The sequence below is a fragment of the Schistocerca americana genome, chromosome 7 (genome assembly GCF_021461395.2).
Source record: "Schistocerca americana isolate TAMUIC-IGC-003095 chromosome 7, iqSchAmer2.1, whole genome shotgun sequence".
Classification (NCBI taxonomy): domain Eukaryota; kingdom Metazoa; phylum Arthropoda; class Insecta; order Orthoptera; family Acrididae; genus Schistocerca; species Schistocerca americana.
Window position 1 is genome coordinate 87,831,298 of NC_060125.1, and position 15,209 is coordinate 87,846,506.

Consider the following 15,209-nt stretch of genomic DNA (forward strand, 5'->3'; position numbering starts at 1 on the left):
CATGGAGTGATTTAGGGAAATCACGGAAGACCTAAACAGGATGGCCGGACGCGGGATTGAACAGTCGTCCTCCCGAATGCGACTCCAGTGTGCTAACCACTGCGCCACCCCGCAAGAACAACTGTCAAGATGAGAAACATAGAAGTAGGTATCCTCGGAGTAACGAAGCAGCTTAAATCACTCAATAAAGGCAAGGCCTTAGGTCCACATTGTATACCAGTCAGGTTCCTCTCACAGTATGCTGATAAAATAGCTCCATATTTAGCAGTTATATACAACCACTCTCTCACAGAAAGATCCGTACCTAAAGACTGCAAAATTGCTCAGGTCACACCAATACCCAAAAAGGGAAGTAGGAGAAATCCGCTGAACTACAGGCCTATATCACTAACGTCAATATTTCTGTGGAATTTTGCACAGAGCACAACTTAATCATAGCTAACAGTTGGTTCAAGAATCATAAAAAAAGGTTGTATACATGGAAGAAGCCTGGAGATACTGACAGGTTTCAGATAGATTATACAATGGTAAGACAGAGATTTAGGAACCAGTCTTTAAATTGTAAGACATTTCCAGGGGCGGATGTGGACGCTGACCGCAATCTATTGGTTATGAACTGTATATTAAAACTGAAGAAACTGCAAAAAGGTGGGACTTTAAGGAGATGTGACCTGGATAAACTGAAAGAACAAGAGGTTGTACAGAGTTTCAGGGAGAGCATAAGGGAACAAATGGCAGGAATGGGGGAAAGAAATACAGTAGAAGAAGAATGGGTAGCTTTGAGGGATGAAGTAGTGTGAAAGGGTACAGTACCGCCCAACATTGAAAATAGGTACAACATACTTCATTATTTTTGTCAGAAGAACACATTTTTTTTTGTAAAATAACTCAATTTCAATTAATACAGCGAAGCCGGATACTAGTGTGGGACAGAATGACAATTTATTTATTTAATTGATCACATGTGCACTCCCACAAAGTAAATCCCTACATCCAGTTTGGTGAGATCTGTGAAATGAATGAATGTATGGTCGTGAATGTGAATATATGATCATCTTTGAGACGATCCTTTGGCCACCTTTGGTGGGACCAAAGAGATGAAATTTACCTGTGCTTTGAGCGCCTGAAATGTGGCTGACCAATACGGTAGCAAGGTGCTCCCCCACATCAGCAGAGGTGCGAGAGGACCTCAAGAACGGCCATGTTTCAGCACTCCGCCGCTGGATCTTGTGCTGTTAAGACCTGTTTTAGTTGTGCTCTGTAAAGACAAAAGAGTGGAGACATGGTATGCATGTGGAATATTTAAGAGTAGTTTGAAATAATAATTTCTCTATTTCAGGAACTTTTGTGGGGAGAATTAAATGTCAGGCAGGTAATATTAATGGGATTGTAGTAATCTTCGGAAGTGACCAACGGTCACAATGAAACCACGTGTAGCAATAAGTTGAAATACTTTCGTGTGCTTAAGTTAAGCTGAGTTACTAGCGTGTGTACAATAAGTTGAAATATTTAAGAAATAGCGTGTGTACCATAAGTTGAAATATTTAAGAAATGGCGTGTGCAGGACTTGAAATTAGAGACGAGTACTTCCACGTGGTGAGTACTGTGTGAGTCTCAATCTGTGTATGAGACAAAGGATAAAGAGAAGTACTCGTCCATGGTATCACTTGAGGACTCGCGTGTGTGATGAATACGTTCTTAATAATACTTTGCGTGATATGATTCCGTGTGACGCTAGATTCAAACTCTGAGAGAGAAGCAAGGTGAGTCGGCCGTCTATCCAGCAACGCCACATGGTTTGCATTGCACAGGAAGACGTGCATATATCTCCAGAGTTCATAGTAGGAAAGTAGAATTACGAAGTGGGGCAGTGTCGTGTGAAACTGGGATAAATATTAATTGAAGTGGGAAAGCTGAAAGTGATAATGTTGTGACTATTCCCTGTCTTGTATTTCATGTTGCAGTGTGGTGTATGTCATGTAATTTAAGTATGTGTGGTTTGCATGGGAGAGTAGCAAGGTAGTTTCAGAGGTAGTGGGTATGCACGTTCCTTTTGTACCGCTCGGTCTGGAGGAAAGTTTCGTGATGATGATTGTGAGAGTCGAAGTGTGAGAAATAATAAAAGACCCACCATCCTATCCAGACAGTGCACTGTAGCGTTAAATAATTACGAGACCATAATATAGAGATTCACCATTGTAAAGCCATGCCCACTGGGCGGAATTTCTCATGTGTTATTGTTGTAGGTTATAGAATTTGTGTATTTAGGTTATAGGATTTATCGGAATAAATAAGATAGTGAAAAGAAAAAGATTGGTGGACTTTTCCTTCGAATTGTATGTTGTCATGATGTCCCGAATTTTTCATGTGTGCGCCATTCATATTCAGTGCGGTGGCCACGTGTTGATAAAAGCCGTTAAATAAAAGACAAAAAAGAAAATGTGGTATTGCCAGTGCGTAGTGAACAGTCAGAGTTCTGTAAATTACTGATAGTCAGATGTGCGTTTCCGTTGCGTATTAGTCATATAGGAGGATAATTGGTAACTTAATTGTGAGTACGAGAGTTCATGTTACTCGGTAAATAAGAATGAATCCACTCGCTTGGCAGACCACTCATCTTGCAGGCCTGACTGCTTGATTCCACAGTATGAGCAAGGCATGTGGGTGCCTCTCAAGTGAAGGCAGCAGAGGATCAAGTAGGTAAAAAGACGAGGGCTAGTAGGAATCCTTGGGTGACAGAAGAAATATTGAAATTAATTGGCGAAAGGAGAAAATATAAAAATGTAGTAAATGAAGCAGGCAAAAAGGAATACAAACGTCTCAAAAATGAGATCGACAGGAAGTCCAAAATGGCTAAGCGGGCTTGGCTAGAGGACAAATGTAAGGATGTAGAGGCTTATGTCACTAGGGGTAAGATAGATACTGCCTACAGGAAAATTAAAGAGACTTTCGGAGAAAAGAGAACCACTTGAATGAATATCAAGAGCTCAGATGGTAAACCAGTTCTAAGCAAAGAAGGGAAAGCAGAAAGGTGGAAGGAGTATATAGAGGGTCTCTACAAGGGCGATGTATTTGAGGGCAATGTTATAGAAATGAAAGAGGGTGTAGAAGAAGATGAAATTGGAGATACGATACTGCGTGGAGAGTTTGACAGAGCACTGAAAGACCTAAGTCGAAACAAGGCCCCGGGGATAGACAACATTCCATTAGAACTACTGACGCCCTTGGGAGAGCCAGTCCTGACAGAACTCTACCATTTGGTGAGCAAGATGTATGAGACAGGCGAAATACCCTCAGACTTCAAGAAGAATACAATAATTCCAATCCCAAAGAAATCAGACGTTGACAGATGTGAAAATTACCGAACTATCAGTTTAATAAGTCACGGCTGCAAAATACTAACGCGAATTATTTACAGACGAATGGAAAAACTGGTAGAAGCCGACCTCGGGGAAGATCAGCTTGGATTCCGTAGAAATAGGGGAACACGTGAGGCAATACTGACCCTACGGCTTATTTTAGAAGCTAGATTAAGAAAAGGCAAACCTACGTTTCTAGCATTTGTAGACTTTGACGATCTTGACTGGAAAACTCTCTTTCAAATTCTGAAGGTATCAGGGATAAAATACAGGGAACGAAAGGCTATTTGCAATTTGTACAGAAACCAGATGGCAGTTATAAGAATCGAGGGGCATGAAAGGGAAGCAGTGGTTGGGAAGGGAGTGAGACAGGTTTGTAGCCTCTCCCCGATGTTGTTCAATCTGTATATTGAGCAAGCAGTAAAGGAAACAAAAGAAAAGTTTGGAGTAGATATTAAAATCCATGGAGAAGAAATAAAAACTTTGAGGTTCGCCGATGACATTATAATTCTGTCAGAGACAGCAAAGGACTTGGAATAGCAATTGAACGGAACGGAAAATGTCCTGAAAGGAGGATATAAGACGAACATCAACAAAAGCAAAAGGAGGATAATGGAATGTAGTCGAATTAAGTAGGGTGATCCTAAGGGAATTAGATTAGGAAATGAGACACTTGAAGTAGTAAAGGAGTTTTGCTATTTGGGGAGCAAAATAACTGATGATGGTCGAAGTAGAGAGGATATAAAATGTAGACTGGCAATGGCAAGGAAAGCGTTTCTGAAGAAGAGAAATTTGTTAACATCGAGTATAGATTTAAGTGTCAGGAAGTCGTTTCTGGAAGTATTTGAATGGGGTGTAGCCATGCGTGGAAGTGAAACATGGACGATAAATAGTTTGGACAAGAAGAGAATAGAAGCTTTCGAAATGTGGTGCTACAGAAGAATGCTGAAGATTAGATGGGTAGATCACACAACTAATGAGGAGGTACTGAAAAGGATTGGGAAGAAGAGGAATTTGTGGCACATCTTGACTAGAAGAAGGGATCGGTTGGTAGGACATGTTCTGAGGCATCAAGGGATCACCAATTTGGTATTGGACGGTAGCGTGGAGCGTAAAAATCATAGAGGGATACCAAGAGATGAATACACTAAGCAGATTCAGAAGGATGTAGGCTGCAGTACGTACAGGGAGATAAAGAACCTTGCACAGGATAGAGTAGCATGGAGAGCTGCATCAAACCAGTCTCAGGACTGAAGACCACAACAACAACAACATCACTAACGTCGATTTGCAGTAGGGTTTTGGAACATATACCGTATTCGACAATTATGAAGTACCTCGAAGAAAACGACTTTTTGACACATAGTCAGCACGGTTTCAGAAATTATCGTTGTTGTTCTTTATACTCATGACGTAATAAGTGCTATCGACAGGGGATGTCAAATTGATTCCATATTTTTAAATTTCCAGAAGGCTTTCGACACCGTTCCTCGCAAACGTCTTCTAACCAAACTGCGTGCCTACGGAGCATCGCCTCAGTTGTGCGACTGGATTCGTGAATTCCTGTCAGAAAGGTCACAGTTCGTAGTAATAGACGGAAAGTCATAGAGCAAAACAGAAATAATATCTGGCGTTCGCCAAGGAAGTGTTATAGGCCCTCTATTGTTCCTGATCTATATCATCGACATAGGAGACAATCTGAGTAGCCGTCTTAGATTGTTTGCAGATGACGGTGTCATTTACCGCCTTGTAAAGTCATCAGATGATCAAAACGACTTGCAAAATGATTTAGATAAGATATATGTATGGTGCGAAGAGTGGCAATTGACCCTGAGTAAAGAAAAGTGTGAAGTTATTCACATGAGTACTAAAAGAAATCAGCTAAATTTCTATTACGCGATAAGTCACACAAATCTGAAGGCTGTAAATTCAACTAAATACTTAGGCATTACAACTACAAATAACCTAAATTGGAACGACCACATAGATAACATTGTGGGTAGAGCAAACCAAAGACTGCGATTCATTGGTAGAACATTTAGATGGTGCAACAGGTCTACTAAAGAGACTGCTTACACCACATTTGTCCACCCTATTCTGGAGCATTGCTGTGCGGTGTGGGATCCGAATCAGATGGGACTGACGGATTAAACCGAAAAAATACATAGAAGGGCAGCTCGTTTTGTGTTATCGCGAAGTAGGGGAGTTAGTGCCACAGACATGATACGTGAAATGGAGTGGGAATCACTGAAACAAAGGCGTTTTTCGTAGCGATGGGATCTTATCATGAAATTTCAATCACCAGTTTTCTCCTTCGATTGCGAAAACGTTCTGCTGGCACCCACCTACATAGGGAGAAATGATCATCATGATAAAATAACAGAAATCAGGGCCCGCACAGAAAAATTTACGTGCTCGTTTTTCCCGCGTGCCGTTAGAGAGTGGAACGGTAAAGAGACAGCTTGAAGGTGGCTCATTGAACCCTCTGCCAGGCAGTTTATTGTGAATAGCAAAGTAATCACGTAGATGTAGATGTATTTAAAATGTTTGTCACAAATTAGTGCATATGAAAATGTAATATACGAGGGGCGTCCAATAAGTAATGCAACCTATATTTTTTCTCGTCCAGTTTCGGTTGCAGAATTGCGGCAGATGTTGTGGGACATTGTGTAATACTCCAGCTTCAGTGCCTACAGTTTCATGAAGTCCCAATAGGTGGCACCGCTATTCGTAGCCTTCAAAATGGCGTTCCAAGCAGAGAGCTGCCATTGCCTTTCTTTTGGCGGAAAATCAGAGCATCGCAGGTATTCATAGGCGCTTGCGGAATGTATACGGGGACCCAGCAGTGAACAAAAGCACGATGAGTCGTTGGGTGAGGCATCTGTCATCGTCGCAATAGGGTCACGAGAACCTGTCTGATTTTGTGCGTGCTGGTCGCCTGCTCACAGCTGTGACTCCTGCAATGTTGGAACGTGCAGACACTCTCATTCGAGGTGATCGACGCATCACAATCAAACAGCTCACTGCTCAACTGGACGCCTCTGTTTTTAGTGCTGACACACTCATCCACCAGTTCGGGTACCCAAAAGTGTGCATCCTTTGGGTTCGTCGCCGCCTAACAGAAGGCTGTAAGGTTCTAAGTAACCTGTTTGTATGTTGGCAGCGCTATAGACTGTGTTAATATCGCTGACAGCGCCCTGCGCCATCGGCAAGAGATACTGTGGTTGGACGGACTAGCAGTTAGTGAGTGGGTAGGGAAGTCTATGGAGGTGATATTCTTAGTGGAGTCTCTGTGTTGTTAGGACGTGCATTATAAAGGGAGATGAAATTATGTGTTTATAAGAAAATATGCAAGGAAATGTATGATGATGGATGTTATTGATGATGTTTGGAATTATTGACTACTATATAATTTTTGGAACTGGATGTCACATGAATAAGGTAAGATTTTCTAAAAATATTGTTTGCTCTTCAACAAATCTTTCTTTTGCTAACCATATGCCTCCTAATAGTTAGAGTGTATAGTAGTTAGAGTCTATAGTAGTTAGAATCTTTTTATTTAGCTGTCCGTTGTTGCTACTTGCTGTATTTGATGTTATGAAGATTTCCTGTGAGGTAAGTGACTTACGAAGACAAATGGGGTTTCCACTATCGGCATTCGTGATTGAAATGAGTTTAGGCAATTAACAAGGTTGGAGGTAGTTCAATATTTCTTTAACTTCAAATTTTTTGATTTCTATTATTGTTAGGATTTCTTGCAATACAGAGCCATTCTTTAGTGTTAATTACTGGAAGTCACACTGTCAATGTATGGTACAGTAGTCAGACAGCGGTACAGACAGCGTTGGGCTTGAATATTGTGAGTAACAAATGAATAGGCTAAGTTTGAGTTGTCTTTGTCAGGGAAAATTCTGTAGGTCAGTGTATAATAAAAAAAAATAATTAAAGAGTTACTTTCAAAGTGTTCCATCTGTTTGGCTCAATGAAGGATGCACTTCGCGGGAACCAGTACACGGATAATGGAGAGATTATTGATGCAGCGAGACGTTGGCTCCAACGTCGACCAGTAAAGCGATACCATGCGGACATACGGATCCTCCCAGTAACATGGCGTAATGCCGTTACATTCAACAGAGATTGCGTAGAAATACAGGATTTTGTAGCCAAAAGAGTGCGGCATAATATGGTGTATTGAAATACTGAATAAAACCAACCGGCTTTCTGGAAAAAATACACTCCTGGAAATGGAAAAAAGAACACATTGACACCGGTGTGTCAGACCCACCATACTTGCTCCGGACACTGCGAGAGGGCTGTACAAGCAATGATCACACGCACGGCACAGCGGACACACCAGGAACCGCGGTGTTGGCCGTCGAATGGCGCTAGCTGCGCAGCATTTGTGCACCGCCGCCGTCAGTGTCAGCCAGTTTGCCGTGGCATACGGAGCTCCATCGCAGTCTTTAACACTGGTAGCATGCCGCGACAGCGTGGACGTGAACCGTATGTGCAGTTGACGGACTTTGAGCGAGGGCGTATAGTGGGCATGCGGGAGGCCGGGTGGACGTACCGCCGAATTGCTCAACACGTGGGGCGTGAGGTCTCCACAGTACATCGATGTTGTCGCCAGTGGTCGGCGGAAGGTGCACGTGCCCGTCGACTTGGGACCGGACCGCAGCGACGCACGGATGCACGCCAAGACCGTAGGATCCTACGCAGTGCCGTAGGGGACCGCACCGCCACTTCCCAGCAAATCAGGGACACTGTTGCTCCTGGGGTATCGGCGAGGACCATTCGCAACCGTCTCCATGAAGCTGGGCTACGGTCCCGCACACCGTTAGGCCGTCTTCCGCTCACGCCCCAACATCGTGCAGCCCGCCTCCAGTGGTGTCGCGACAGGCGTGAATGGAGGGACGAATGGAGACGTGTCGTCTTCAGCGATGAGAGTCGCTTCTGCCTTGGTGCCAATGACGGTCGTATGCGTGTTTGGCGCCGTGCAGGTGAGCGCCACAATCAGGACTGCATACGACCGAGGCACACAGGGCCAACACCCGGCATCATGGTGTGGGGAGCGATCTCCTACACTGGCCGTACACCACTGGTGATCGTCGAGGGGACACTGAATAGTGCACGGTACATCCAAACCGTCATCGAACCCATCGTTCTACCATTCCTAGACCGGCAAGGGAACTTGCTGTTCCAACAGGACAATGCACGTCCGCATGTATCCCGTGCCACCCAACGTGCTCTAGAAGGTGTAAGTCAACTACCCTGGCCAGCAAGATCTCCGGATCTGTCCTCCATTGAGCATGTTTGGGACTGGATGAAGCGTCGTCTCACGCGGTCTGCACGTCCAGCACGAACGCTGGTCCAACTGAGGCGCCAGGTGGAAATGGCATGGCAAGCCGTTCCACAGGACTACATCCAGCATCTCTACGATCGTCTCCATGGGAGAATAGCAGCCTGCATTGCTGCGAAAGGTGGATATCCACTGTACTAGTGCCGACATTGTGCATGCTCTGTTGCCTGTGTCTATGTGCCTGTGGTTCTGTCAGTGTGATCATGTGATGTATCTGACCCCAGGAATGTGTCAATAAAGTTTCCCCTTCCTGGTACAATGAATTCACGGTGTACTTATTTCAATTTCCAGGAGTGTAGTATGGTGCATTACCATTGAAAGCCCCTCGTAAGCTGAAAGAATAAGTACGAAGTAATTACGTCAGCAATAACGTTAGCAACGTCACGGAAATTTGTATTGTATGAAACACAAAGTTTATCTTTCATCTAATAATAACATCGTTGCCGCGAGCATGCGCAGCCGTAGAAGAGAGGACAGAATTGAGATGCGAAGCATCTGTGGTAGATTCAGACGTCTGCAGCTCGTGGTCGTGCGGTAGTGTGCTCGCTTCCCGCGTCCGGGTTCCCGGGTTCGATTCCCGGCGGGATCAGGGATTTTCTCTGCCTCGTGATGACTGGGTGTTGTGTGATGTCCTTAGGTTAGTTAGGTTTAAGTAGTTCTAAGTTCTAGGGGATATGACCATGGCTGTTAAGTCCCATAGTGCTCAGAGCCATTTTTTAAATTCAGACGTATGTGTGGGCTAGCAAGTTCAAAATGGAGATTGCGCTGGAAATGTTGTTAAAATGCATGACAAGCCAAAGGCGAGCACAAGTGGGCGAGCACGTATATGCGCACACTATATGGTTGCAAGAAGATTTTGGAATTGATGAAGATTAACTGCGTGGTCCAAATTTATTCAAGCTGTTCGCCTCTAGCGTAAACGTATCCCAGTACAAAATCTGAGCCGGCCGGAGTGGCCGTGCGGTTCTAGGTGTTACAGTCTGGAACCGCGCGACCGCTACGGTCGCAGGTTCGAATCCTGCCTCGGGCATTGATGTGTGTGATGTCCTTAGGTTAGTTAGGTTTAAGTAGTTCTAAGCTCTAGGCGAGTGATGACTTCAGAAGTTAAGTCGCATAGTGCTCAGAGCCATTACAAAATCTCACTACATTAAATTTGCTACAAAAAGGTCCTGCTCATTTTTTCTGTAGTAGTTAGCGTGTAGCGAGCGAGAGAATATGAAAACGTTGCGTGTGGTATTTGAAGGTGTTGTGAATTGCACAAAACCCATTGATAGGGTTACTTAAATCACCCTGTATATGAAACTGTTCTGCCTTGAAGTGACACATGATTCCGTACGTATATGATAACCCTACACCTTATAACACCAGAAACACTCAACCTCTCTCTCAAATTACTGTCTCCTGAACCAGGTTCTTCTAGTTTCGGTACATTGTATCATCAGCTTCGTCACTATTTAAATAAACAAAGAGGACGCGAATGCGTTTTAATATCCTCGACGTGTGATGATTATTTTAATAATAAATTTTCCGTAAGTAATGGAGCTAATGTAAATGCTAGTGGGTGAAGGGCAGCATGTTGTATCGTTGGCAGTAGCTCTTGATGGGTGATACAATGAAAGAGCAATGCCGGAAAAGTAAAATAAGACTATTTGTAGCTGTACTAATTTAATATTTCATATTACTTGCAGATTGTTGCAAACACTTGAGTCGAGAAAGTTCATTGGAAAGGGGATGAAGGGATGAGCTGTAGAAGCGGATTTGAGAGTGGATGAACTGGATGCAGTTGGCGGTAGACGGGGGAGGGGTGCGGGTAATGCTGCAGACGGGGGGCTTAAAAAAAGAACCTGCTCTCCAGTGAGGGGGCGGCGGTGGCGGCGGCGGCGGCGGCGGCGGCGGCGGCGCAGAGCAGGAAATGGAAAGCATTTCCTGGCTGCGCTGTGCGGCGCGCACGCCGTGCGCTCCTTTCTCCCTTTAATACCCTTTTTTGCCTCGTTTCGGTCCTGACATCGGCCGCATTCATGCGCGAGGGAAATTGACGCCGCTATTCACACGACGAGCGAGCGTGGGCGTGTCCGCGCCGAGCCGCAGCCGACGCGCCGAAGTGTGTGTGTGTGTGTGTGTGTGTGTGTTGTACGCGCTCGTACGTGTTTGCAGGGAGACAAGCAGAGGCGGGGGCCGCTTTGATACGGGCCTCGCGCCCGCAGATTAAAAAATTGTAAGCCCGAGGTGCTATCTGACATTTCCCTCTTTTATTTCTGTCGTATTAATCTCTGATCTGTAAATAGTGGGTCCGCGAGCGCAGCGCCGCGGAGCAGTGCTGCCGCCGGGTGGCGGCGACGGCCGCCGCCGGAATTAACTTGCGCTGAATACGGGCCCAGCGCGTGTTAAGATGAGCAGGAGTCGGCCCTTCCTGCTGCCACCAGCCAAATCCGTCACTGTGTCGCAAATCCAGTGACGTGTGTCAGCCGCTCCCTTCTGCTCGGCTGGAGGCGAAACACTGCTCGCAGACGAAACGAGTCCTCTTGTCCTCGTTTCACCCGAAAAAGAACAGAGTTTCGTAGCCGAGTGCATAGCGGGGTGACAGAAACTGCATTACGACGAATCACTTCTGCATCAAATACTGCAACGAAGTTTTGAGTCAGTTGACACTAAATACACACAGGTTATCTGTAAAATAATAAATTACATTTGTTGAATATTCCGTCGATACTCAGAGGAACATAGACGTATTAAAAACTGGAATACACATACAAATTATAAATTGTAGGCTTAAATATCTTCCACAATAAAAAAGGACTAAACAGGCACCTTTTGAGGGAGTAAGCCTTCATCATCGAAATTATTCTACAATAATCTCACAAAAGCGATAAACGGAAAGACCCAGAGTACATACAAATAAACAAGAGAGAAACAACAGAAAAAAACTAAGTAAATTGACAGTAATGACTGGCAAGAACAATCAGAAAAAATGAAGCACCTGATAAAATTGGGGCAATAACCAAGAAAAAGGAAAAACAGATGGTGGAAAATGACATGTAACGGAGCCGTAGAGGATAAAATATAAAGCTGGAAAAAAATTAATGGTCACATAAAATGCAAAAAATGGGAAGAACTCAACAGGATACGGAAAAATACTTCGAAAATATTCCGCAGAAAAGAAAAAAGAGGTTACTAAAACTAAGATTGAAAGGAACAGAAGAGAACTTCAACAAAAACAAGAACGAAATTTTTACAGAACACTCAGAGAAGGGATGACACGATATCAACCACCGACATTATGCTTCAAAAAACAAGACGGACCACTGGAGACAAACCCGTAAAAGAACTGTGAAATATTAGCCCAATACTTTGACAGACTACTAAACTATGACAAACCGACGCAAAATCCACAGTTCGAGAAGTCAAAACCCAACCTCGACTCAGCACACTGAAAACTGACAGTACACCTGGAGAAGACTGACTGACTGAGGAAATGTGGAAATTAGACCACGAGAAAATTACACCCAAGAATGGAAGTCATCCCTGCTACACCCTCACCATAAGAAGGGAGAGAAACCAGACCATAACAACTGCAGAGGGATTCCACTACCGACTGTTACATCGAAATTCCCAAATCCCTGTTAAATCGACTAGAGCCTCAGATACTTCAACAGACAGAAGAATACCAAGGAGGGTTCAGAAAGAGATCATGCAGTGAACAGATTAACAATGAGAAAATCCAGGAACACCTCAATAACATTCATAGACTTCAAGAAGGCCTATGATTCTACAGACAGAGAAACACTCTTCAAGACACTATAAGAAATGAAGGTTGACAACAAGACCAAAACGGTAATCCAAGAAACATTAACAAACACAAGTTCATAAGTGAAGTTTACGTGAGAGATCTCAGAACTAGTCGAAATCAAGACGGGAGTGAGACAGGAAGATAGCCTATCATCAATTCTGTTTAACTCGGCTTTGGAGAAAATAATCAGGACACTGGACAAAGGAGTCAACGGCTGTAAAGATGGGGAGACACAAGGATTAACATAAAATATCTGCCCTTTGCGTATGATATACTCATCGTAACAAGTAACAGAAAAGAAACCAAAAAGATCTAGAGACACTATATGAAATCCCAACCAGAACAAGACTAAAAATCTCTTCAAATACAGTAGATGGACACAAAGTCCACAGACAACCACTGGTAATTAAGTATGGAAAAATGACGTAAGTAGAAAGTTTCAGACGCCTTGGACAGATCACACAGAAAACACGACTGAACTTTACGCCCAATGACGAAAGGATCACAAACCGACAAAAAGCATACAGACCTACATGTAACCATTACAACAAAGGAAATATTTCCATCAATGCCGAACCGGAATATTATAGTGCAGTAGTCTTACCAGTGGCCTTGTATGCCTCAGGAACAACAACAGTAATAAGAGAAGAACGAGAATCAAGGAGATGGAAAAACAACCTCGGTCCTACTACCGGGAAGGGGCAGTGTAAACAGCTGAGCGAAACCGATTGCTGCGTCAGTCTGGTTCGGGCTGTCGCACAGGCAACTTCACTCAACAGAGCCACAGTTATGCCATTTTACTGCGCGAGACGCCGTCGCTATTATTCTACCATCTATAAGAGTATCATCAATGGCGAGATGAAGATTAATAGTTGTGCTTCAACAAGCAAAAATAAAGCAATCAAGCATCATTAAAATTCGTCAAAATAGGAAATTAATAACTACAACGTACCTATAGACGAAAAAGTGTAGCGGATTGTGGACTATGTATTAACACTATAAATTTTAACTGCGTAGTGAGGCAGTTAACTTTTAGATGTCGATACAACCACAACTCAGTGGCAGTGCAATCACTCAACTGTAGCTAAGCGTTGCTACAACTTGGCACTAATTGAAATTTAGTCTCTCTTCAAAACTACGAGTAGTTTCCATCCATGTCAGACTCATCTTCCAATGAGCCACTAAGAGGTTTATATAATTGTTCTTAAAGCACCTTGTTGGGTACTGTGACTTCTTCATTGAGCTAAGAGATATAACCATGTTTTTTGTTGTGTCCTGTGTGGCATCTATTGTGCACTTCGTATTTTACGTGACTAGCTTAGCGTCCGCTGCTTCGCTCGCGCGGATTTTCTTTCCTTTTTTGTTTTTCTTTAATAGAATTTTTACGTTGTTCACAAACTGCAACACCTTCTAAATCCATACCAGCATGGTCTTCTCCAAAGTTTCTTCTGACCAAAAAGCGATACTGGTAACGTCCAGTTCAAGATTTTTCCTAATAAAGCCTCGTAGTGATATTTCCACCGAAACTCTCATCCCCTAACACATAATTGTTTGACTGTTTCCATAGACTCACCTTTAATTTTTATGTAAGGGTTCTTTTTTAAACATTTTGGTCCCCTGTTTCGTCCCTATTTCTTTATTTCTGACAGAGAAACCAAATACAGATTTTTGTAGATTCAGGTTTAAAAGTGCTTTCATAACGAAATAGTTCATAAAACATTTCATCCCCTATGCCCCCTTAACTGCTGAATTTCCAAAACAATGAAACGCGTATTTTTCATTTGTAACCGACAGGTTAAACACCGTTGTTGATAGTCGTAGCTTTAAAGTACTTTAGTACTTGTGATTCTTCAAGATTTCCGTTGGGCAAACCAGAGAAGACTATATACTTTAGTAGTTCTTTAATGATGATTTATCAAATTTTTGTGATTTTATGGTAATATCTTATGGGAGCAAACTGCTTAGGTCATCGGTCCCTAAGCTTACACACTACTTAATATAACTTAAACTAACTTACGCTAAGGACAACACACACACACCCATGCCCGAGAGAGGACTCGAACCTCCGACGGGGGGAGCAGCGCGGACCCTGACAAGATGCCCAAGACCGCGCGGCTAGCCCGCGCGCCAATGATTTACACTCATCAAAAAAAGTTGACCTTATTTCCATTTATCCACAAGTAGTCAATGCGGACGTTCCTTTTGTATTTATGTAGGAATATGATTGTGAACATAAGGCGAACTCGTTCATCGTTGCTACTCTGCCTCCTCAGGGACCGTGCGATCACGGCTTGTAAACAAATGCAGTACATCAGAACTGAGTTCTTGTGAGCGCACATTTGTCCGTGTGCCCCGTAGTGCAGCACAATGCCTCGGAACGGGCTCCCCGTGGCAGATCGTATCACAGTCACGCTGATGGGATAAAACGTGAGATAAGTTGACATAGCGGATATTCTTCACGTTAAACGAAGTGTTGTCTCCAGACTGTGGAAAAAGGTCCAGGAAAAACATTCAATAGCGGACCGGCATAGCGAAGGCCGTCCACGCAAAACTACAGCAGCTCAGGACCGGTCTGTAACGATATCTGCACGGAGACACTCTACAAAGACACTTCGCCACTAGAATCGAGAAGCCACAGGTGGTACCGTTAGTATCTAAACTGTGCGCAACAGACTTGGGTGTTGTACAGCCGAAGACCTCTCAA

The 15,209-nt window shown here is 43.7% G+C and overlaps 1 protein-coding gene across 1 annotated transcript in view; it reads right to left on the reverse strand.

Moving 5' to 3' along the window:
• Positions 1 to 10,641, reverse strand: part of LOC124622731 (MICAL C-terminal-like protein) — a 105,521-nt gene extending 94,880 nt beyond the window's left edge. The window contains exon 1 of the mRNA XM_047148522.1: positions 10,401 to 10,641. Coding sequence (XP_047004478.1) covers positions 10,401 to 10,641 — 241 coding nt within the window. The remainder of the gene's footprint in view (positions 1 to 10,400) is intronic.
• Positions 10,642 to 15,209: the final 4,568 nt, after the last annotated feature.